This window comes from Vombatus ursinus, unplaced genomic scaffold (genome assembly GCF_900497805.2).
Source record: "Vombatus ursinus unplaced genomic scaffold, bare-nosed wombat genome assembly UNPS02014775.1, whole genome shotgun sequence".
NCBI classification, from domain to species: Eukaryota; Metazoa; Chordata; class Mammalia; order Diprotodontia; family Vombatidae; genus Vombatus; species Vombatus ursinus.
Window position 1 is genome coordinate 16,329,458 of NW_020954553.1, and position 23,137 is coordinate 16,352,594.

A 23,137-nucleotide genomic window follows, 5' to 3' on the forward strand; every position below is an offset into this window, starting at 1 on the left:
AATATTTCAACTCCCAATACTTTTGTCCAGTACTCATTGCCACTCTAAGAGGAAAAAGTCCTGCACCATGATTAATGTAGAGTGAAGGGCCTTAAGAAGACAGAGTTACATCAACTCCAGAGGAAGAGTATGAATCAAAATGGAAAGTCAGGAAAGGTTTTTCTTTAACTTGCCTTTCCTTATTAATGCCAGTCCCCTCCCTTAAAAAAATTTTAGTGTTATTCTTTCATTTTTACATTTGCCTACATCTCTCCCAGTCTCTTCTTGTTCTTTTCATTTACATTGTTGTAAAATCTTTGGATATTGTTTTCTTGGCTTTTCTTATCACTGTGCAATCAGCATGCATTTCATGTAAATCTTTTCATGCGTCATATTCATAATTTCTTACAGAATAGTAATATTTATTTCATTTTCATATGCTATATAGTTTGTCTAGCCACTTGCCACCATCGCCAATTGGGCATCTTTTTTTGTTGGCCCCTTTCTCAAGGGAAGAAGCTGCCTTCATTGGATTCAATGGATTCATCGGATAATTCTAATATATTCCTATACTCGATAAGTTTAAATATTTTTGGAGTGTTTCTGTGGCCAGAGAGGTCACAGTTTTCCTAGAAGAAAGTCCCTCATTTTTTCCATATGTAAAATGAGTTACAATTTATGCTTAGAGGTTAATAGGATTTAGACCTAGAAGAAAATTTAAATATCACTCAGTTCATTCATGCCCATCATTATATACAGATGAAAAATCCAAGGACCCAAGTAAATAGGGGAAATGGTTTGCTAAAATAGCAAGACTGGGATTTGAATCAATCAACAAGCATTTTATTAAACAGGCAGTATTAAAGCCAGCATTATGCTAGAGATATGGGCAGCTGTGTGGCACCATAGTGCAGAGTGCTGGGGCTGGAATCAGAAAGTTAAGTCTTCCTGAGTTCAAATCTTGCCTCAGACACTAGAGCTGTGTGAATTGGAGAAGAAAGTGGCAATCACTCCAATATCTTGCCAAGTAAACTCAGAATGGGGTCACAAAGAGTGGGACACCACTGAACTGGGACAGTTAGAGGTGCTAGCTGGGCTGGCCAGCTTGGTGGATACAAAGACAAGAGAACAAGTAGTCCAGCTTGCCCCTCAGGGCTGAAACAGCCCCCAAGATGAACATATATGGTGTAATAACAAAACACTTACAGATATAACCTTTTATGGGGGAGGAGTGAATCCACCTCTGCTAACTCCTTCAAAAGGGTAATAATGAGGAAAGTGCCTTTTTTATTTTATAAATGTAAGCATTATTTTTATTTTTTTTGTTAAATTCCATTATAGATAAGATTTCCCCGCACATAGTGGTGAGGTAGAAAGGGTGTTGCAAGAATTTGAAATCAGAGGACTTTAGTTCAAATCTATCATGTTAGTTAATATTACCCATTTTACAAGTATGTAAACATGCTGACTCAGTTTTCTCATCTGTAAAATGTAAAAAAAAAGTTAGACCAGATGACCTTCTAAGGTCCCTTTCCAGCTTTTTGATAAAAAAAAAAGAGGGGCAAAACAAACAAACAAAAAACCAAAACCTTTTCCAACCTACAGATTGCCAATTGCTTCTAACTGCCTTCTGGGGCCAACTCACAGTCAGTTTATGTCTCCCTGATTCAAACCCATTGATGCAACAAAACACTTCCCACCAAGTCTTAGTTTTCCTCATCCATAAAATGAGGACTTAACTCTTTTACTTTACCCCTTAACAGAGTTGTGGGGAGCAGATGATAAAGCCCTTTGTAACCATAAACTACTTGTGATGGAGTTCATTGACTACAAGGTTCTTCAAAAGAATCTTTTTTTACTACTTAGGGGAGATATAATATTAACCTTTCTATTTCACCCCCCAATAGAAAAACCATCCATAGAAATAGATGAGATTTGTAAAATGTTTGTTTACTTTCTAATTAGAATTTAATCAAATCTAGAAGGGATTAAACTTCAATAGTTTAGGGAATAAACCTGGTGTCTTTTCTTTCACCCCACTGTACCCCCAAATTTAGAATCATCCTTCTTTAAACCCTGAATTTTTTTTTCACTTACAGCCATCTCCCCTCCTGTACCCCTCAACCAACCCATAATCTTGGACCTTTTCTTTTCCAAGACAAGCTCTAGAAACAAAGGGAAGCTCAGCTTCCTAGTACACAAAATAGCCCCTTAATCAGTTTAATGTTTCCCCTTTGAAGAAAGAGACTGTCTACATCTTAATAGCCACAACATTATATATCACAGCAAATCCCAAACAGGAGGACACACAAGCCAAGGAGACATTGTCATCATACTTAACCTGACTACACTTCTGGTCTATTCTCCAGTGTCCTTCTGTGTGTCACTAAGTAATGGAGGAGAAAGCCAATGGGATCAAAGAAGGGAGCTTTTTTAGTAAAGCAGTGCTGAAATAGTCTACAAACAAAATTGCCTTGACTAACCAGCTTCCTATGACCTCATAAAGCAGTTTTGTAAATCTTGAAGTAAAGTATAGTACAAATATGGGGAAAAGCTGAGATTCCTTCAGATCAGCATGGAGAGCTTGTCAAATGTGAACCCTCCTTGCTTATGCTTAGTGGCCTAGAGAACTGGCTAAGAGTAGGCCTGGCCTTGTAAAAGAATCAAAAGGGTAGGCCTCATACTCAGATTTCAGATTTTTTGACTTCCCAACAAATGATTCTATCTCATTCCCACGTGATTCTCTATATAATTTTGGTGTTTTTGTTTTTGTTTTGGGGGTTTGCTTTTTTCTTTTGGTGGTGGGTGGTCCAGGAAATAATAAGGCTGGCAAGATGGGAAAACTGAGTGAGAAAACTGCCAGAATGAGCTTGATACCCTTTTCTAAGATGGAAATCACTAGGCATGTTTAGAGGGTGGTTTTTATTCTCTCCATTAGTCTTGGTCTGAATCTCACTCTCCTTGACTCTATATTTTCTTAAAATGGACAATCACCAGAAGCTGCCAGTACACTCATATCCCTTTCAGTGTTGCTCTGTTAAAATAATGTGGAGCAGCCCAAATGCTAATGAAGTTTCCATTTCCCTAGAAGGAGTCTCTAGAGAATAGTCACAGTTGTTTTAACTGTGTTTTAATACACCTTCACCATTAATCACTTCAGTATTCAAAAAAGTTGTGTTTTTTTTTTAATCCAGTGCACCTTCCATCATAAAAGTATGCCTATTGTCATGGTCTCATAAAACCTCTCATAATTCAAATTCATTTCCACAAATTACTGTCTTTACCATATATGAGCAACTAGGAATAAAAACACAAAAATGCCTTTCTCCTCAAGGAGCATATTACATAGTCTAGTTGAGAAGACCAATTGATATACTTAGAACTTAATTGAAGGATCATAGAATGTCAAAGGAGCTGGAAAGGGATCTCAAGAGGGGAATCATCCAGTTCAGCCCCTTTATAAGACCAGGGCAAAGTGACACCTCTCCCCCATCTCCTTCCCTTCCCACAGTGATAGGCTATAACGTGACCATGAATGAGACATAACACTAGAAAGCTAGATCATATAACTTCTTCAAATCTCTCATTTTCTACATTTTTAGCTATTATCCCTCTTCTTCTCAGTTTGTCTCTCAGGCAAAGATAAGGGAGATTTTGAGCTAGGCCTTGGAGAAAAAGGATTAGATTTTGGAATTAAGAGATTGAGGGGACATTTAAAGTGAGGGGAAAACAACATGACAGGCAGGAATAAAACAAAATGTTGTGGATTGTAATCCTGAAGTGCATAAATATGGATCAAAAGTGGAAGATGTGAACCAGTTTTTAAAAAAGAAAAAATCTAAATAGGGTGTGACCCTATTAGGTATTGGCCAGTTTCCTGCTTATTGAATCACTCTGCTTTGTCTTGACCTCCAGTACCTGAAGTGTAGTAACACTGGCCGATAAAGAGTCTAATTGAATCTCCCAAGAAGGCTCCTTGTGACATCATCTCCAATCCAAAGTTAGGGTGAGTTTGAGTAGAAAGTTGTCCACAGTGGGATGTGAGTCTAAAAACACACCACATAAAAAATACGTACCAGTGTTATAGGGAAGGATTGAGTATTGCAATTACACTGATTTTGATTAGACCTCCTTTCATATATAGTTTGTTTGGGTGAGGAAGTGGGTCATCTTGGGATTTCAATTTAGTAAACTGAAATCTTCCAAATATTTTCAAAAGTAAAGTTACAAGGGAAACAGAATAGGGACAGAAGAAACCCCTTCCTTGCTTTTAGGTCAGACATACCATCTGTGTGGATGATATAACTTTTTAGGTTCCAAATTTCCTCTGTAACAATAGGTTTCTGAAAAAAAAAGTGAAAGGTACATCCCTTTCTTTCAAATCTTTCCTTCCTTCCCTTGGACCCTCTTTCTCTCTTCTCCTGCCCTCCAAACTCTAATTTTTCCCAAAACTCTGTGACTAAATCAAGGAAGATTGATGGGAAACCAACATCATGTAAGGAACACAGACAAGAATGAAAAGAGATACATATACAGTTTGATGGCATTTATTTTTCTTTCATCATTCATGTCTTTGTCTTGTCTAATCCAGCTCGCCTTCTGAATCAGATTCATCATAGTCATCACTCTTGTCTGACTTGGATTTCTTTCTGTTCTGATACTGGCCAGAGGTCTCTGGTCCCTTCTTCCTTGAACATCCCTGACCATGATTAACCCGATAGGTGGTGAGTTCTTGGTGGTACTTGGCCCTCAGTCTAGCTGCCTTTTCTTCATAAGGCTGCTTGTCCTGCTCTGACTTTTTGGACCACATCTCCCCCAGGAGCTTTGCCACTTCTATCACGGACCATTGTGGATTGTCATTTTTGATCTTTGTATAATGCTCCCGACTGAAGAGAAGAAAAGATGAGGGTGGCCTCTTGGGAGCTTTGGGGTCCTTCTTCTTTCTTTTCCTTTTCTTCATTCCTGGTGGGGGAACATAATTTTTCATTTCTTTCTGGTAGCGTGCTTTGTCCATTCTGGCTATGGCTTCATACTTGGACTTTTCATGCTTAGAGATTGTCTTCCACTTTTCTGAGCACCTTTTGGAGAATTCTTTGAAGTTGATGTAAGCATTTGGCTGTTGTTCCTTGTGCTTGTTCCTGCAGTTTAGTAAAAAGTGGACATATGAAGACAGATTCACTTTGGGCTTAATTTGAACCTTGCCCATGTTCTCAAAAGATCATATTTTACTGGCTCTGAAAGCTTTTCCAGCGGGGCCTTTTCCCTGTACTTTTATGAAAACAGGAGGTCCTTTCCCTCTTGTGAATATTTCTGTATGTGAGCTTCGCAGCCTGTGCCCGGCTTATTCAATGGTGTTGGCATTATTGGTCATAGGAAGGGTATTGTGATACCACCCCCAAGCCAGGCTCTCCTGGCCAATGACAGTAAGTCATTGGAATACTGAAATCTTATTGGGTTAAAAAAAATGATGGTATCACAGTTTTTCAAGTGAGGTAGTTAGGTAGGATGGGGTCATCTCCCTTCATGGACTTTTAAGGGCAAGAAAGGAGCCCCTATGTTTGGGAGGTAAATTATGTTGACTTCCTGGGGGCAGTGGCATAAACCAACCTGAGGATTTCATAACCTTCAAATATATAGGCTAGTGACATACTTTTATCTACTTGGCAGTATGAATATACTGTCCATGAGGCCTACTTACCTAATAATAGACTTTCTGTCAATTATCTTGAGATGGGTTGAAAATAACCAAATGTGGAACAGTGAATGCTTGAATGCTTTGTCATGATAAAATGCAACCCACCCCCACCCCCAAACCCCAAACCCCTCACTGTTGACTGCTTGGCAGCAGCTCATAATGTGCGAATGGCTTAGCAGTACCTCTAAAAATAATTGTATGTGACAGCTGTTCCTTGGTTCTTGTCAGGATAAACTACTGTAATTTAAATCTAAAGCATTTGGGCTATAAATCTAATTTCCTAGGGTGGACTTTACATTCATCTTGGGATTCTTTTTTTTTTTTTTTAATCCTGGGTAGTGAGGGTGTGTTGATGAGATTTCACTAAATACACGAATCAATGAAAATGTGATCAAGATTCTTGAGCTTATAATAGGGCTTTCAGAATGGTATTTGTATTCCATGGAATGCTGAACTTGAGGTCAGAAACATCTGAGTCCAAATTCTGCCTCTACCAATTACTAGCTCTATATGACCCTGGATTAGTTACCTAAACTCTCTGAACCTCGATTTCTTCATCTGTAAAATGGATATCAATGATCAAACAAACATTAGGTGCTTACTATGAACCAGACACTGTGTTCGGCACTGAAGATATATAGAGAAACATGGAACAATCCCTGCTCCGAAGCTTACATTCTATTATAGAACAAAAAGTCAAGTCAACAAGCATTTGTTGGGCGCCTACTAATGTGTCACATATAAGAATATGCAAAATAGATACAGGGTATTTTTTGTAGGGGAGGCATTAACAACTGGGCACAGAAGGTGTAGGAGGTGGTGTTTGAATTTCAAAGTAACTAGGGATTCTAAGAGGCAGAGATAAGGAGAGAGGGCATGTTAAGCATGAGGGACAACCTATGCAAAGGCTGAGAAATGGGAGATGGAATGTGAAGAATGGTGTTAAGACCAGTTGTGTACTGGTAAATGTTTAATAACCAGCTCTCCCCCTCAAACAAATGTATGTGACACCCTTTCATGGGTAATTGGTGCTATCGTCTTTTCTCCATCATTTTCTTAAATCTAGATGATCAACAAAAAAAGTAAATCAAGCCCTGAGTTGTAGAGTTTGCTGATTTCCAAGGCATAGTAAGTGCTTACAAGCCTGTTTAAGTAGGCTCTAATACTCCTCTGGATCATAAGACTGATTTGGCTGTGTGAAGGAGATTAATGTATATGATAAACCAAGAACAAAGGCTGAGGCCAGCTAGGTGTCTCAGTAGATGGTGTTCTGGGGTTGGAGTCAGAAAGATTCATCTTCCTGAGTTCAAATCGGGCCTCAAACACTTACTAACTCTGTGACCCTGGGCAAGTCACTTCACCCTGTTTGCTTCAGTTTCCTGGTTGTTGTAAGAATCAAATGAGATAATAATTGTAAGGCACTTAGCATAGTGCCTGGAACACATACAAATGTCAACTATTATTATTACTTGGGGCAGCTAGGTGGTGCCATAGTGCATAGACTGCCAGGCCTGGAGTCAGGAAGACTCATCTTCCTGAGTTCAAATATGCTCTCAGACATGTACTAGCTGCATGATCCTGGGCAAGTCACTTAACCCTGTTTACCTCAGTTTCCTTATCTGAAAAATGAGAAGGAAATGGCAAACCACTCCAGTATCTTTGCCAAGAAAACCCCAAATGGGGTCACAAAGAATTGGACAAAGCTGAAACAAATGAACAACAGCAAAGATAGGTTGCAGCTAGGTCTTGAAGGGCTTTAAATTTCAATCAAAGGCATCTGTATTTGATCCTAGAGATAATAGGAAGTCACTAGAGTTTTTGGACTGGAGAGTGATATGGCCAGAATTGCACTTGAGAAATATCACATTGGTAGCTATGTGGAAGATGGAGTAGAGTGGAAAGGGACTTGAAGCAGGAAGATTAAGTTGCTATTGCAATAATTTAGGCAAGAGAAGATGAGGGGTTGAACCAAGGTGGCTGCATGAGTGGATAGAAAGAGATGAATTTGAGTGATGTTGTGAATGTAGAATCAAGAAGAATTGGCAACTAATTGGAAAAGTGGAGGGAAGGAGAGTAAGTAGTTGAAGGTGATATCAAGATTATGAATCTGTATAACTGGAAGATTGGTGCTGCCTAAGGGAACTTCAGAAATGGGGTGGGTTTGGGAGAAAAGATGAGTTATGCTTTGAGAATGTTGCCTTTGAGATGCCTACAGGATATCCACTTTGAAATGTCCAATCAATCAATTGGCCAACATTTATTAAATGCCTACTATGTGCCAGGCACTCCGCTAAGTGCTGGGATATAAAAAGCGACCAAAGACAATCTCTGCCCTCGAGGAGCTTATAATATAATGGGAGAGGCCACATGTAAACAAATGTCCAGTTGGCAGGTATAAAGCCCATGAGGAACAATGGGTAGGGTGGGAGATGTGTGTGTGTGTGTGTGTGTGTGTGTGTGTGTGTATACATATACACATACATACGCACACATCTGGAGTCATTTACTGATGAGGTCAATAGCACTTGCCTCTCAGGGTTCTTGTGAGGATCAAATGAGATAATATATGAAAAGTACTTTGCAAACTTTAAAGCATTATATAAATAAGAACTATTATTATTCTGGAAGATGGAGGTGACAGATAGGAGATGACATTAGAAGAGGCAAATTACATCTAGAAAATTAGTTAGTTCACTTGGATGGCTTCAGTCTGAGAAATCAAGTGAAATATAGATTCACAGATTCAGAATTGGAAGGGATCTTAAAAGCCTCATTTCATAGACGAGGAATTTAAGTGGATGGGCCCCAGCACACCACTGACAAGAACCACACTTGATCAGGCAACATAACAAATATGACATTCCTTTACATAAAAATCAGCATATTGATTCCATCACCTATTGACTATAGGATTTATTCCCATTTTTGTTTTCCTGAAGAGATATATGGAAATTGGTGGAGGCAGCATCTCGTAAGAGAAGAGAGATTCCTAGGCCGGTAGGAAGAGGAGTCGGTTTGAGTCCAAGTCCTGTAAATCTATCTTACTCTTAGTATGATCTTGGGCAAGGCCCTTCCCTTGGCTGAGCCTCGGTTTTCTTCTTTGTAAAAGGAGGATTTTCAGAATAGACCTGATCCACTTTCTAATACTCTGTGATTATATATGATGAGACCGAAGCTGAGAGAGAGAAGAGGTGGAGGAGGACATTGCGGTTTACAGTAGCCTTCCGGTTAGAGTACAAGAAGGTCAAGATTGTCTTTATTGGCAGGGGGTGGAGTCTCTGGTGACCTTTAGGGGAAGTCCTGTGGTAGAGATATCGTGAATGTATTTGTTGTTCAGTCATTTCAGTCATGTCTGACTTTTTGTGATTCCTTATAGGGTTTTCTTGGCAAAGATGCTGGAGTGTCTTGTCATTCCCTTCTCCAGCTCATTTTATGGATGAGGAAGCTGAGGCAAAGAGAGTTAAGTGACTTGCCTAGGGTCACCCAGCTAGGAAGTGTCTGAGGACAGATTTTAGCTCAGGGAGATGAGTCTTTCTGACTCCAGGCCCAGTGCTCTATCTACTGCATCACCTAACTGCCCTTGTACCCTTGTGTATGTATATATAGATGGATGGATGGATGGATGGAGAGAAGAGAGGGCTATTCTGTCTCTTCTCTGCAGAGAATACTAAGCACTATTTCTCTCCAGAATCTTATTTCTCTCGAACAAGTCAAACTACCCATGACCAGTATTAAACCTACTAACACGCTTCTCTTTGTAGATACTGTCGCATAGAGGACATTGTGTTAGGCTGAGTCGGTGGATGCTAAGGTGGCCAGATTTATTCTCTTGGTTTATCCAAATGTGTGCCCCTTAAATTGAGATACTCTCATGACCTGAAGGGCCCAAATATAATTTGGAAGATTTCCTCACCCTTAAGGTTTATAGTTCCTACCCAGGAAAGCTGGAGAAAAGTATTTGCATTGTCTCCCCATGCACTAAGAACAATTCCTAAATGGTAAGTGCATAGCTCACAATCATGATATGTACATAATATAGCTATCAATATTAATAGCTACATAAATCAATATTGATAGCTATATAAATAGCTAACACTTATATAGACCTTAAAGTTTTTCAAAGTGCATTATAGATATTATCTCATTTAATACTCACAAAAATTCTTTGAGGCAGGTGTCTTTATTATCCCCATTTTATAGGTGAGGAAACTGAGACTGAGAGAAGTTAAGTGACCTGCCCAGGGTCACTTAGCTAGTAAATGTCTGATGCAAGATTCAAATGGAAGTATTCCTGACTCTTCAGTCCTTTCTATGCCTATGGCAATGACACAGAAGAAAAAGGGGAAAGCAAGAATCCAATAGATTATCTTATAGTATCTCATGTGAAAGCTTCTATGATGGATTACCAAGTCCCAGTGTTCCATCATGGCAAATCAATGTGGTAAAGGAAGAGTACAAGTTGGTTTTTTTTTTTCCTTCCATTTTTAACTTGCTGCTAAGGGCATTATGGTACAGTGGTTAGAAGCTGACTTTCAGGAGAGCTGAGATTAAGTCTCACATCAGAAGTATGTATGCAACACCTTTAACCTCTAAGTGCCTAAGGCAACACTCTAAGACTAGCTGCCGATTTGCATAGCTGAGGAAAGTTTCTTCACTGGGGATTCCCAATGCTGAGGAATTCCCTAAGGTAGTCAAAAAGTGAAAAACCTCCTGCCATTCCTCTAGGGAACCAGCCTTCAATCAGCCTTCTGGTCCACTATGTCTCAGTCACAGGAAAGATGAGACTTCATAGTTCTCCAATAGTTCAGGGGGTCAGTCATTGAATAAACATTTGTTAAACTCTTACTATGTGTGAGGTGCTGTGCTAAGTGCTGGAGATATAAAGAAAGGCCAAAGACAGTCCCTCATGACGTCTTCCTTTTCCAAGATGAGGGCAAAATCTTCTTTCCCTCTCTGTGGATAACACCTCTACTCCACTCTAATTGTCGTTGAACTGAATTGACTTCTCTGACCCTTCAAGTCTCCAGTTCCCTTTTTATCCCCACCTTTAAATGTTCCTCCCCTCATCCTAGCATAAATGTTACCTGGGCATCCATCATCCATTCTCCCTAGTCTCTCACTGGGATAGAGGAAATATCAAAGCACCTACAAGTCATTATAGAATTTACAAATGTAAGGTTCTAAAATGTTGTGACTTTAGGAAGCCAAAGGAATAAGATTCAGACTTGAGATGGGAAGATGCTAATTAATTGTTCATTCAGCAGAGACCCTCAGTTGCTTGTAAAAAGCCCAGCTATGTTGCCTCATTACTCAGACATCAGGTCTTTGGAAAACACTGCTATCTGTTCTCCTCACAAGATCCATAACAGTATTCAACACCCTCACTCCCCATTTAGAATCTCAGGATCTCAGTGTGGAAAGGGAACTTAGAGGTCATTCAATCTAAGCCATACATGAGTAAGGACCCTCTCTATAATGACATAGATGAATAGATATCCAGTCCTTTTTTTAGTATCTTCAATGATAAGAAACTCACAACTTAGTGAGGTAACCCATTGCATGTTTTGTAGCTGCCACTGTTAGGTAAATCTTCTGTATATTGGAGTCTAAATCTTCCTTCCTGTTTTGTACTGGTGGCCAATCAGAAAAGTGTAAATTCCTCTTCATTTTAAACCCTTTCAAATATTTGAAGATAGCTTTCATGTAAATCTTCTCATCTCTAGGTAAACATCCCAAATTCTTTCAACTATCCTCAAGTGACATTGGAATCATAGGGGCATAGATTTAGAGTTGGAAGGAACCCAAAAGGTCATGATGGTGTCAGCCCCCATCACTTTATGGATAAAAAAATTGTGGCCCAGAGACATTAAATACTTGGCCAAGGTCACAGAAATAATAAGATGCAGAGTTGGGATTCAAATTCTGGCCCTATCATGTGAAATCCATCATTCTCTCCACTGTATCTCACTTCTTTCTCATTAAGATAAGCCATATGTTTCCTGGATTATAACCTCTAATAATAATAATAATTATAATGGCATACATTTATATACTATATTACACAATATAATAGCTCCAACCTATCATTGTTTTTGTTCAGTTGTTTCAGTCATGCCCGACTCTTCATGACCCCATTTGGGAATTTTCTTGGCAAAGATACTGAAGTGGTTTGCTATTTCCTTCTCCAGTTTCTTTTACAGATGAGGAAAATGAGGCAAAGAGGGTTAAGTGCCCCAGGTCACCCAGCCAGTAAGTGTCAGAGGCCAGATTTGAACTCAGGAAGATGAGTCTTCCTGACTCCATACCTGGCACTCTATCTGTACCACCTAGCTGACCACTTTATTACAGGTTATAAAGATGTACAAAGTACACCCAGTACTTTTCAGGTTACCTTTGCTTTTTACAACACTTTTGCTTATAACAACCCTGTGTACATTGGTATTTCTGTATCACTCCCACCTCAGAGATCTGAGGCTCAGAAATACTAACAGGTCCAAAATCACAGAAAAGCCTGAACTTGAACTCAGACGCATCTTCTAATTATATATATATATATATATATATGTATGTATTTTATCTGTATGTTGCCTCTCATCCTATCAAAGGAAAGATTTCTGGGTTACTAGAACTCTAGGGATAGTACAGGTAGTATCAGGGGATGGGATAGGATCGGCTAAAATGTTGCTCAATGACAGGTTAAGATCGAGTCTTCCCAAGCTTCTTTGTGTCCTCTCCATTCTGCTGTCCCTTTTCAGAATAGGATTTTTGTTTTGTTTTGTTTTAGGCAATTGTGGTTAAGTGACTTGCCCAGGGTCACACAGCTAGTAAGTGTTAAGAGTTTGGTCTGAGGCTGGATTTGAACTCAGGTCCTCCTGACTTCAGGGCTGGTGCTCTATGCACTGCACCACCTAGCTGCCCTGCTGTCCCTTTTCAACAAATTTTCTTTTCCACAAATGGAAATCATCCTGGCTGTGAGAGGGGATGGGGAACTCTGGGGTTCTCATTCCAAGGCCTTACTACCAAGTGTCCTACTGTCTTCCTAATCCAGCCTCATAAAGGTTTTTAATTCCCCAACTCCCAGGATTAAGAATTGTAAAAATGACTTTTTCTATTCTCTCCTGATCTGTGTATTTAGCCTCTCTTATCTCATTCCTTTCCAAAGCCTCCACAGAAATGGCACTCGAACATGTGTGGTTTAGAACGCTTAGGATAATGATATTAAACATCAGTTCAGATGCCTGGAGTATAGTTGTTCACATCTGGCAGATCTGATTAGAGACAGAGGATGAGATTCACGGACTTAAGTAAAATTCCAACAGAGTATGTGTTTTCTGTCTCCAAAGCACCTGATTTAAAGAGTCATAATCTTTTTGGGAATCCACAGTTCCTATTCAGAAAGATTTTAAAAATTACTTATCATGAAGAAAGCTCTTTAAAGTATTTTATTATAAACTTAATCACAATCTAAACCCCCAAATAAGTGAATGAACAAAATGAGGAATAAAACCATGAAATCAAATTTGTTAATATTGTGATTAAAAAAAAAGTACAATTTTTTAAAAATTCTTTTTTTTAATTTTAGGCAATTGGGATTAAGTGACTTGCCTAGGGTCACACAGCTAGTAAGTGTCAAGTATTTGGTCTGAGGCTGGATTTGAACTCAGGTCCTTCTGACTTCAGGGCCAGTACTCTATCCACTGTGCCACCTAGCTGCCCCAAAAAAGTACACATTTTAACTAGATAATTTTCTGCTATTTTTTAAGATCCATAAAGCTTAAGGAAGGCAGAGGTGGTATGGAGAAACCTCCAGTTGTTAGAGCTGAGTCCCTGTAGATTTTGTGAAGGCTGATATGAGGCATGTGGAGCTGCCCAGCTTGTAAGGCTTTGACCAAGTTGGGAAGATGTAGCCCTTAAAACTAAAATGCACACCTAGGTCAAATAGTAGTCACCTCTTCTTATCAACCAGTAGAATGCAAGTTGCAGGGACTGTTTAGTTTTTATATTCACATCCCTAGTGGTAATAAATGTTTGTTGTTTAATTGAATGATTTTGTTCAGCTCATCTGTTTCTCAGCACTGTATTCTTACGACTTGAAACACAATTGGCCCTGCATGTTCCCCTCATTTTGTTTGCTATATAACTTCCTGGGCCAAATACCCCGGCTGCTGCAGTGTACCTAAGCCCTCTGGGGCTGGCCCTCTCTCTGGACCCTGGAGTTGCCCACCTGTTTGGAGAGAAACCCATTCTTCTACCTCTGGATGCCTGAGCCACTATCAAACTCTCAGTCACTGTTTACTTCACAGGTGATGTCTCTTCTGAATTGTAGGTATCCTTAGTTCTCCTCCCTGCTTGTAAGCTTGGGCACATCAGTGAGGGAAAAGGTCACACACGTCCCGATTGCTAGATTCCCTTCTCCGCTTCAGCTTGATGAGTCATGATTCACATCACATCTAAGGATATCCAAAGCTCCTCCCATGATTATAACTGGGAATAACTAGTAGACCACCAGGTGAAGGAAGAGTTCTTTCATCACTGGAGAATCTCACCTTCATTAGTGTATTTTTGCCAAGAAAACCCCAAATGGGGTATTGAGAGTCAGAAAGACTGAAATAACTCAACAACAAAATATGTGTGTGTGTATCTCTGCTTCATTTTCATGTAACTGGCTCCTTCATTAGAATGAAAGCTCTCTGAAGGCAAGAGCTATTTTTGCCTTTCATTGTATCCTCAACACTTAGCACAGTGCCTAGCATATAGTAATTGTTTAACAAATCCTTGCTAACCGTCACAATTTAATAATTGACTGTCCCCCATGTACCCTTTTGGAATCTCTAAGTTTCTTTCCATCTCAGAATCTGTAAGTTCTTTCAATGTTTATCTTAAGTGCCTTCTACACAGACCTTTCCCAATTTCCCCTCCCCTCCAGCTGCCAATGCTTCCCCTCCATTCTCCTGTATTAAGTTTTGAAGGTATTTTGTACATATTTATATATATACACGTTGTTGTCCCTGACAGAATGTAATTTCTTTGAGGAAAAGTTATGTTTCATTTTTGCCTTTGTATCCCTACAGTACTTGGCCATAGTAGGGGTTTAATAAATAAATGCTTATTGATTAATTGAAGATCAGAGTCAGGAGATTTGCCCTCTCTTACTGGGTTGTTGTAAGGAAAGTGCTTTGCAAACCCTAAAATCTGGTATAAATGTGAATGGTTATTATTATACAAGGTCACACAGCTAGGAAGTGGTAGACCTGGGATTAATAAAAGTTGGCTTTTAAGGTCTACAAAGATATATATATATATATACATATATATATATATATACACATACATATATATATATATATATATGTATATATACTCTCCTTTACTTCTCACAACCATCCCTGTGAGGTAGGTTTATTATAGGTTCTTACTTTTTAGATGAATGAGGAGGCTGGACACCAAGACCGACATCTTTTCACTGCAAATGATAGCACTGAATGTAGGATACAGCCCCTACCCTCATGAAGCTTACAATCTAGTTGAAAATCACCTACACACAGAGACTTTTAGCACTTGTAGAAAGTGTGTGTAATTAGACATGTCTAGCAGAGTCTGGTGGAAAGAGAGCTAGATTTAGAGGCATGGAACCTGGGTTCAAGTCTTATTTGGCACACTAGTTGTAGGACCTTTGGAAAGTCATTTACTCTTTGGGCCTCAGTTTCCTCATATGTAAAAAGTTGTTGGACTAGATGGCCTTGAACGTCCATTTCAGCTCTAAATCTACAACCTGTTCCTTTTTTCCACTGCACGGTCGCACGTCCACATACTAACCCACCAAGCAGGCTGTGGTAAGAAGTAGGGATGGAAGCCAGTTTCTGATGCCTCTCTGGCGCCGGGACTCGCAGATTTAGGACTGAAGGCTGAGTCCGCCTGGCCTGCAGGGGGCGGAGAGCAGGAGAGGACATGGCCTTAAACTGGAGCTCGCACCCTCAGAAGCGGAGGCTGATGGAAAAGTGCTCTCAAGGGTTGTGCTGAGAGGTAGGCTGACCGGAAGGTGCCCTCCGGCTCTGTGCAGAGAGAAGAGAGAGGATGACTGGAAGGCACCTCGGGGAATGGAGAGGCTGACCGGCAGGCGCCTTCAGGAGCTGTGTTGAGAGGGAGAGGGAGAAAGACACAAACAGACAGAAACACAGACGGGCAGACAATGGCTGACAGGAAGGCACCCTCAGAGAAAGGAGAGGCTAACCGGAAGGCGCCCTCGAGGGCTATACAAAGAGGGAGGCTGACCGGAAGGTGATCTCAGAGAGCTCACGATGGGCAGGGGCAGCTCAGACACCAGTCAGGTCATGTTCCGATGCCCCTGGGCCTGGCCTCACTGGTCATCTTGGTTCCAGGCAGGGTAAGCTCTTCCTCCCTGTTATGGAGTCGGTGAAGTTTGTGTCAATGACCAGCATAGTGTGCCCCAGAGTCAGGCCTGTCTGTCAGCTGTGAGGCTGGGGGCAGCCAGGAACTGGAGATGATAGTAATTGGTCAAGACTCCCAGACCCCCAACCTGATCCAGAAGAGAAGGTTTCAGTGGATTCCCATTCTCGATTTTGTCTCTTTGCTTTCACAGATTAATCCTAAGAACATGAAAATAACTACACTGACAACTGACATTCATATAGCCCTTTAAAGTTTACCAAGTGTTTTAGGTATGTCAGGAAGGTCTTAGTGCATAGTGGGTAGAGCTGACCTCAAGACTGAAGAAGACCTTGGTTCAAGTCCTGCTTGTAACATGACATTTTGCCAAGACAATAAGTGGCAGAAAAGGTAATGGCTTGTATTTGTACAAGTTCCTCAATGGGAAACCACAGATCCAGTCACTATCCTTTACATATGTTATCTCAGTGGGGCCTCATAACAACCCTGTGAAGTAAGCAGGACAGGCATTAGAGAATAGAAATGACTTGTAATACTACTAAATACTAATAAAACATCTGACATTTATTTGGTGCTTTGAGATTTGCAAAGAGCTTTACATATAGTTTCTTCTGATTGCTCATGATCACACATGGGGCGGCGGGGTGGAGCAGCAGATGGAGTGGATATGAAGGAGAAGGAACTGGAGAGAGGATAATGGATGGGAGAATGTTATAGCAGTCCAGTGAAGGCCTAGACTGGGTTGGTGGCAGTATTGATGAAAAGAAACATTTGGGTGACACATGAAGGAAGATGCAGGGGATGAGGGGGAAAGGAATCAGAGATACTAACTCACATATGTGGTAATGTTTGCAAAATGCTTTTCTCATAGCAACCCCATGAGGTAGTTATATCCCCATTTTAGGGATGAAAAAACAAATTCAGTGACATTGTGACTTTCCTATGATCACATATCTAGTAAATGTGGGAACTGTGGTTAGACCTCTGGGACTCTCCTGATTCTAAATCCATTGTTCTTTTTACTTTATCTCATGACTTAGGTTTTTGAGTTGAAATGACTTAAAGAACTGGTGGTGCTGAGAGAGACTGGGAAGTTAGGAAAAGAAGAAACTAGTTTGAAGGAGTAAGGAGAACTATGAATTTAAGTTATATTTTCTACTTTCTAAAGGGGGTGTTTGTACTCAAGTCAAGAACTTAGGGTAGAAGATTGGTGTAGAAGGATTAATCTGTGAGATCATAAAGACAAAATACTGTGTGGACTGCTCCTCTTCAAACTTACTTGATTTTATTATAATAATCATAATTTTGCACCTATATCACGCATCATTTGGTCTCCCCACATCGCTGATCACTGAGGTGAACTCCAGAAAGTTCTTCTGAAAGCACAAAAGGCAGATTACATCCTTGTTGCTGTTACCAACCTCTCAGTCACTTTCACACCTTCCTCAACGTTTGCTCTAGATTGACTGAGTACTCTTGATATTCACTTTGATGACTCTTAGGATGCTGTGTACTCACAGTTTTTCAATTTCATCAGTTTCTGTAATCCTACTGTAATACAATCTTACTGCAGCACAGTAACATGGCCACATTTCATCATTATTGGGAAATATATCACCTCCAAGATCTGGAACTCCAAAATTATATTTTCTGACCAGATGTTAGAGCTACCATTACCACCCATAATGGGAACCATTTCCAAGACATTCAAACCTGCTTATATATTAAGTGCCTTTACCAATTATTATCCAGATCAGTACTCATTTGGTTCCACTATACTAGCTGTCCCACCAAGGAAACCAGTAGTTAGCAAGCCACCTCTCAAAAAAGCAGAGACAAAGCTTAATTACTCTATTCCCTCATGTCATCTCTCCCATATCTTCCTTTTGAGTCACTCCATTTACTCTTGGGATTTTCCCTGACCCTTCTTAGTGTAAACACACATGTTGTGATCATTCATTAATATTAGGGTATATTCCCTCTCCTCTCTCTTGGCCACTTTCATCTTTCAACTGTCTTCCTTATTTTGTTTACTTTATGACCAGATTCTCCCTTATAGTTTTTAGTTTGTGAGGTAACTTCTCCCAGGGAGACTTGAGTGAAAAGACCTGCCATTCCCTTATACAAATCATTTTATTTTCTCCTGATCATGATCTTTGGACCCCTCCTTTTTCTTCTGGTCTATTTCCCTACCTCTGGCTTCATTTGCCAGAGTGATTTGCTATTCCCTCACTTATCACTTCCATATTCTCTTTTCCTTAATCTTATTCCATTGGTTCTCCTCTACATTTCTATCACTGATCATTTTTTTGTGTGCGTGCTTTTTTCCCACCTCTTCCTTTGAAGTAGGTGCTGCCCAAAGTTTTTTCCTTTTTCTATTCTCTCTCCTGGCAATCTTTTCTACTACAGGTTTAATACCTCTTCTACAAATTCCTGAATCCATATCTTTAGTCCGTACCTCTTTACTAAACTTTAGATTAATATTTCCAATTGCCTAGTGGGTATCTACTCTTGGTTCTCATAGTGGTACCTCAAATATAACACATCCAGAGTAGGATTTTTCACATTGCTGTCTGTGACTTACATAGCCTTTCTCTTATCTCCATCCTTTCGCTCAAGCTGTTACCTAAATGCCTTGAATGCACTCCCTTCCCTCTCTTCTACTTCTCAGAATCTCTTGTTTCTTTCAAAATTCAGCTAGAGTGCCATTTTCTGATTTTTCCAAGTCAGTACCCCCCATTACCTTTTATTTAATGTTTGTGTGTGTGTGTATGTGTGTGTGACACACATACTTACAAATTTGGAAAGGGCTTTTTCATTTTTGTCTTTGTATGCCCAACACTTAGGACTGTGTCTCATGTTGTTGTGCCCAACTCTTCATGACCCCGTTTGGGGTTTTCTTGGCAAAGATACTGGAGTGGTTTGCCATTTCCTTCTCCAGCTTATTTTACATATGAGGAAACTGAGGCAAACAGGTTTAGGTTACTTGCCCAGGGTCTAGTAAATGTCTTCAGTTGGATTTGAACTCAGATCTTTCTGACTTCAGGCGTGGCACTCTATTCACTTTGCCACTTAGCTGTCTCAAACTGGGCACTTGATAAATTGCTTGTAGATTGGCTGATTGATTCTCTTCTCTCCCCTCCTGCCCCCCAAAAAGAAACTGATTCATTCTGACTTAATTGTTTATGTTAATGGTATTAAGGACCTAATGCTTTAAATTTGAGTGTTATCCTTGAATACTTTTGTCTGTCACTTCTAATACTGTTTGACTGAACTACTATAAAAGCCATCCTAACAGGTTTTCCAGCGTCTAATCTTCTTCCAATCCATCCATCCAACTGCTGCCAGGCTGACAATCCTTTTTTCACAGATCTTAGGTTATTCCTCTGCCATAAATTAATTATTTTATAATATCTACAGAAAAAAAAGTTTAGATTCCTTAATGTGGAAAATAAAATCTACAACCAGGTGGCTCTCTCTACACCCACAGTGGTAGTGGGCTATTGACTGAGTAAAAAGGGGGCATGGTAGAAAAGAATTCTTTTTAAAGGTTTATTCTTTTAATGAAGCAAATTATTAATACTATTGGCTCGTATTCTCCCTTCATTGTGACCTTTTTCTTTACAGAGTCTTCCTGGCTTTGGGTTTGTTCTGATAATCTGACCTTCTCCTGCCTAAGCTCTCTTTATGGATTTCTGGCTTTTTGACTCTGGACTTGCTTGAATGTGACTCTTCTTACTTTTGCAGCTTTTTCCTCACTATTTCAGTCTATTGCTGCTTTTTGGGGATTCAGATTAAAAAACAAAAGTAAATCAGTATATAGATAGAATATAGGTAGTACATAGATAGAAGCAGTAGGACTTTTATCATAGTCATAGTTGACAAAAGACAAAATAATTGATTATAGACACTGCAGGGGTTAGTGAGGGCTGGGGCAAAGAAAGAAGAGGGGAAGGTTCTATTGACCTCACTGTCATATCAAAGACCTAAAGACCTAGCACAGTGTAGTACCAGCTCTCTGGAGGAAGCAGGATATATACAGAATCCAGACTTTGATTATTGTGATAGGCAGGCCCAACATGAAGATGAAGGAAATTTAGCCAGGAGGGAGGCATTCTTTGATCCTGGGACACTGGTTATGACAGACTTTCTCAGCCACTTTTCCAGTTCCTTAGTGCAGAATGTATATGGACTTTCCAACAACAGGAACCATACAACAGGGACATTCAATGGTACTGGAGAAAGGATAGATGTTTTTATAGGGGAGGAGTCTATTCAAGCATAGCTGATTGGTTGCTGGCCTCTGATGTCATATGCAGGGGGGCCTCAATTAGGTTTCATGGAAAGGGGATGTTTCCAGTAAGGAAAATTCCATTTTGGGGGATTTTCAGAGAAGAATCAGAATAAGGGTGCATATGGAACATAGATGGCCTGTTGACAGAAAAGCTAAGCCATCTGAGTTCTATATTCACCCTTATCCTGATCCTTCTCTGATCAATTCCCAGGCATTAAAAGAAGTGGTATGACAGAAATCTGGAACAGAATCAACGTAAGGTGTTAGCATTTAAAGCACTGCAAACTGAAACCAATGCTGAGACAAAGTTCTCATTTAGTTGGAAGCTTCTTAGATACTTGTCATGGCAGGAACTAACCGTGAAGCCTAGGCAGCTGTGAGCCAGCTGGTGAGAGCAGATCAGTCACTTGATTTTACTGATGTAAATGAGGGAAGGGGTGGAAAGTAAAAGTAGATTCAGATACCCCCAATCTTACCTTCAAAACATGGAGTGAATTTATTCCACAAAGGGAGGATAATAGTCAGGAGTGACCTGGTTCTGGGCAAGCCCCATTAGTATGCTTTTAGTCCAGCTGATCACTAAACTGAAGGTGTGACCTAAATCTTGAATATTTAAAATCCTTCATTGCAGGGTTTCACATCCCCAGGGTTAATTCATTCCTTGTCTGTCTAAGGATGAAGTAATTTAGTTGCCTTATCTATGAAATGGTCATATTCCCTCTAAATCAAAGGGGGCATTGAAGACACATGCCTCTGTGAATTTTCTTCTGGGTGAAAAGTATCCAAATATAATCCATGAAGACATATAGAATGCCTCTTATAGTCCTCCCTTTTGAAGAGAAAGAAACTAATTATGTATTTACTTTGGGGAGGTGGTAGTAATGGGGGTAAGGCTGGGGGTGGTCGTGTTAAAAGTAATTTGCCTGAGGTCATACAGTTAATAAGCATCACACACTTAACCAGAAGGAGGGTGAAATTATTTAATGAAGATGGTAGAAAAAAGATCTACAGGTATTTTAAGTCCCATCAACTATATAGTTACCCTTTTATCCATTAGGAGGTTTGATTGTTAGATATGCAACAGACTTGTCTCATTAACTAGAGGGTCTTGGTCCTTTCTGATCCAAAGGTCAAGTTTGAGGAATCCCACCAGTCTTTTTGCTCACCTTAGTTATAGTCTCATTACAGACTTTTAGACTCACTTGAATAGCTACATACCTTGTTTGTTATAGGCCAAATAGCTCTCAATCTTAAGTTGTTTGTCCTTATGCTAACTCCATATTTGGTTTGTGCCCAACAATCCTCAGGCCAATAGAAAGAATGGTTTTCCCCCCCTTTTCTATAAAAAGCCAGATGTGACACAACAATCATTCTGTTCACAACGGAGTATGGAAACTATACATATAGTATATAACTATGTAGTTTTTTGTGTCTAGATGTGTATGTATATATGTGTGTGTGTGTAGATATCTATATGGATATCTCTCTCTGTCTATATAGACTAATACCCCCACCTAAATGTGTATGTATGCAAACATGTATGCATGTGTATACATATATAGATATGTATATAAAACATACATATGTGGAGGAGTGAGAGAGGATAATATAGATGATAATTATAGAAATGTATGCATATACATTACAGGGTAGGCAAATCAGCTGTTGCTTCAAGATAAGATGTAGGAGAAAGAACAACTGTACCATATATCATTCCAATCAAAAAGTCACTGATTACTTCTTGAATGTTCATAGATGCCAATAAATCTAAGTATGTGCCTTAACTGCCAACTCCTATGATATGACATAACTCCTTTGAATTATACTTTCCAGATAACTACATCAGGTTATTTTCTGACTGATTTGTTGATGGAGTTTCTAATGAGTTGCTCTTAGTACTCTGATGTTCTTTCTTGAGTTAATCTTCCCTAAGAATGACTTATTACGCATCTACTCCATGTTGTGGGGGTTATCAGAGATGATGCCTGTCTTCAAGGAAGTTTATGTTCTTGTTGAGAAGTCAAGACTAGCACACACAAAATAATGATTTTTTACAGACTATAATTGTGCAGCAATAGACTCTAAATTTTGTGGGAATTTAGAAGAGAAGATCATTAGGGTTCAGTGGCTAGGAATTAACATTGAAGCAGGTATTCTTAGTTATTTCACAGACCCTTTGACAGTCTGGTGAAGCCTATGGACCTCAAGGAAATCTTTCTGTCTCTCTCTCTACACACACACACACACACACACACACACACACACACACACACACACATACATACACACACGTTGTTATCAAATTATTAGTAACATTTATAGACTCCAGGTCAAGCTGCCTTAAATGATAAGTGAGGATTTAGGTAGATGGAAGGACAAAGTGGAAAAATGTAGAGGTAAGAGTGGGGGGAGGGGAGGTGAGTAAGAGATTGGCCTGGATAGGGAAGAAAGTATTTGTTGGGAAGCAGTGGGAGACAAAAGTCTATAATAGAAGGTGGGCCTAGACTACAGAGGGGTTTTTGAAAGACAAGTTGAAAAGTTTAGATGTTAAACATCAGGCAGTACAGAGCAGGGAAGCAATGTGATGAAAATGGTATTTTAGGATGATCAATATGATGGTAGAGGGCTTTAGGCCACTTCCAGTTGCAACAATTACATATGACTAAATCCTCTTTGTCTAAATAAACATGGACATGAGACTCATAAAGCTTATCCACTCTTCTCAGATCAGGAAAAAAAAATTCACTCAGCTAATATGTTTT

General features: G+C 39.7%; 2 protein-coding genes across 2 annotated transcripts in view; one reads left to right on the plus strand and one right to left on the minus strand.

The window, feature by feature from the left end:
• CSMD2 (CUB and Sushi multiple domains 2) overlaps positions 1 to 23,137 on the plus strand; it is a 914,813-nt gene that overhangs the window by 423,598 nt on the left and 468,078 nt on the right. The window lies entirely within an intron of this gene.
• HMGB4 (high mobility group box 4) lies at positions 4,562 to 5,185 on the minus strand. The gene has a single exon (XM_027864594.1). It carries the CDS (start codon positions 5,183 to 5,185, stop codon positions 4,562 to 4,564), a length of 624 nt encoding a protein of 207 aa, XP_027720395.1.

What these genes read in the sequence shown, in the direction of transcription:
- HMGB4 (XM_027864594.1), bottom strand. Translation starts at nt 5,185, where the DNA reads ATGGGCAAGGTTCAAATTAAGCCCAAAGTGAATCTGTCTTCATATGTC.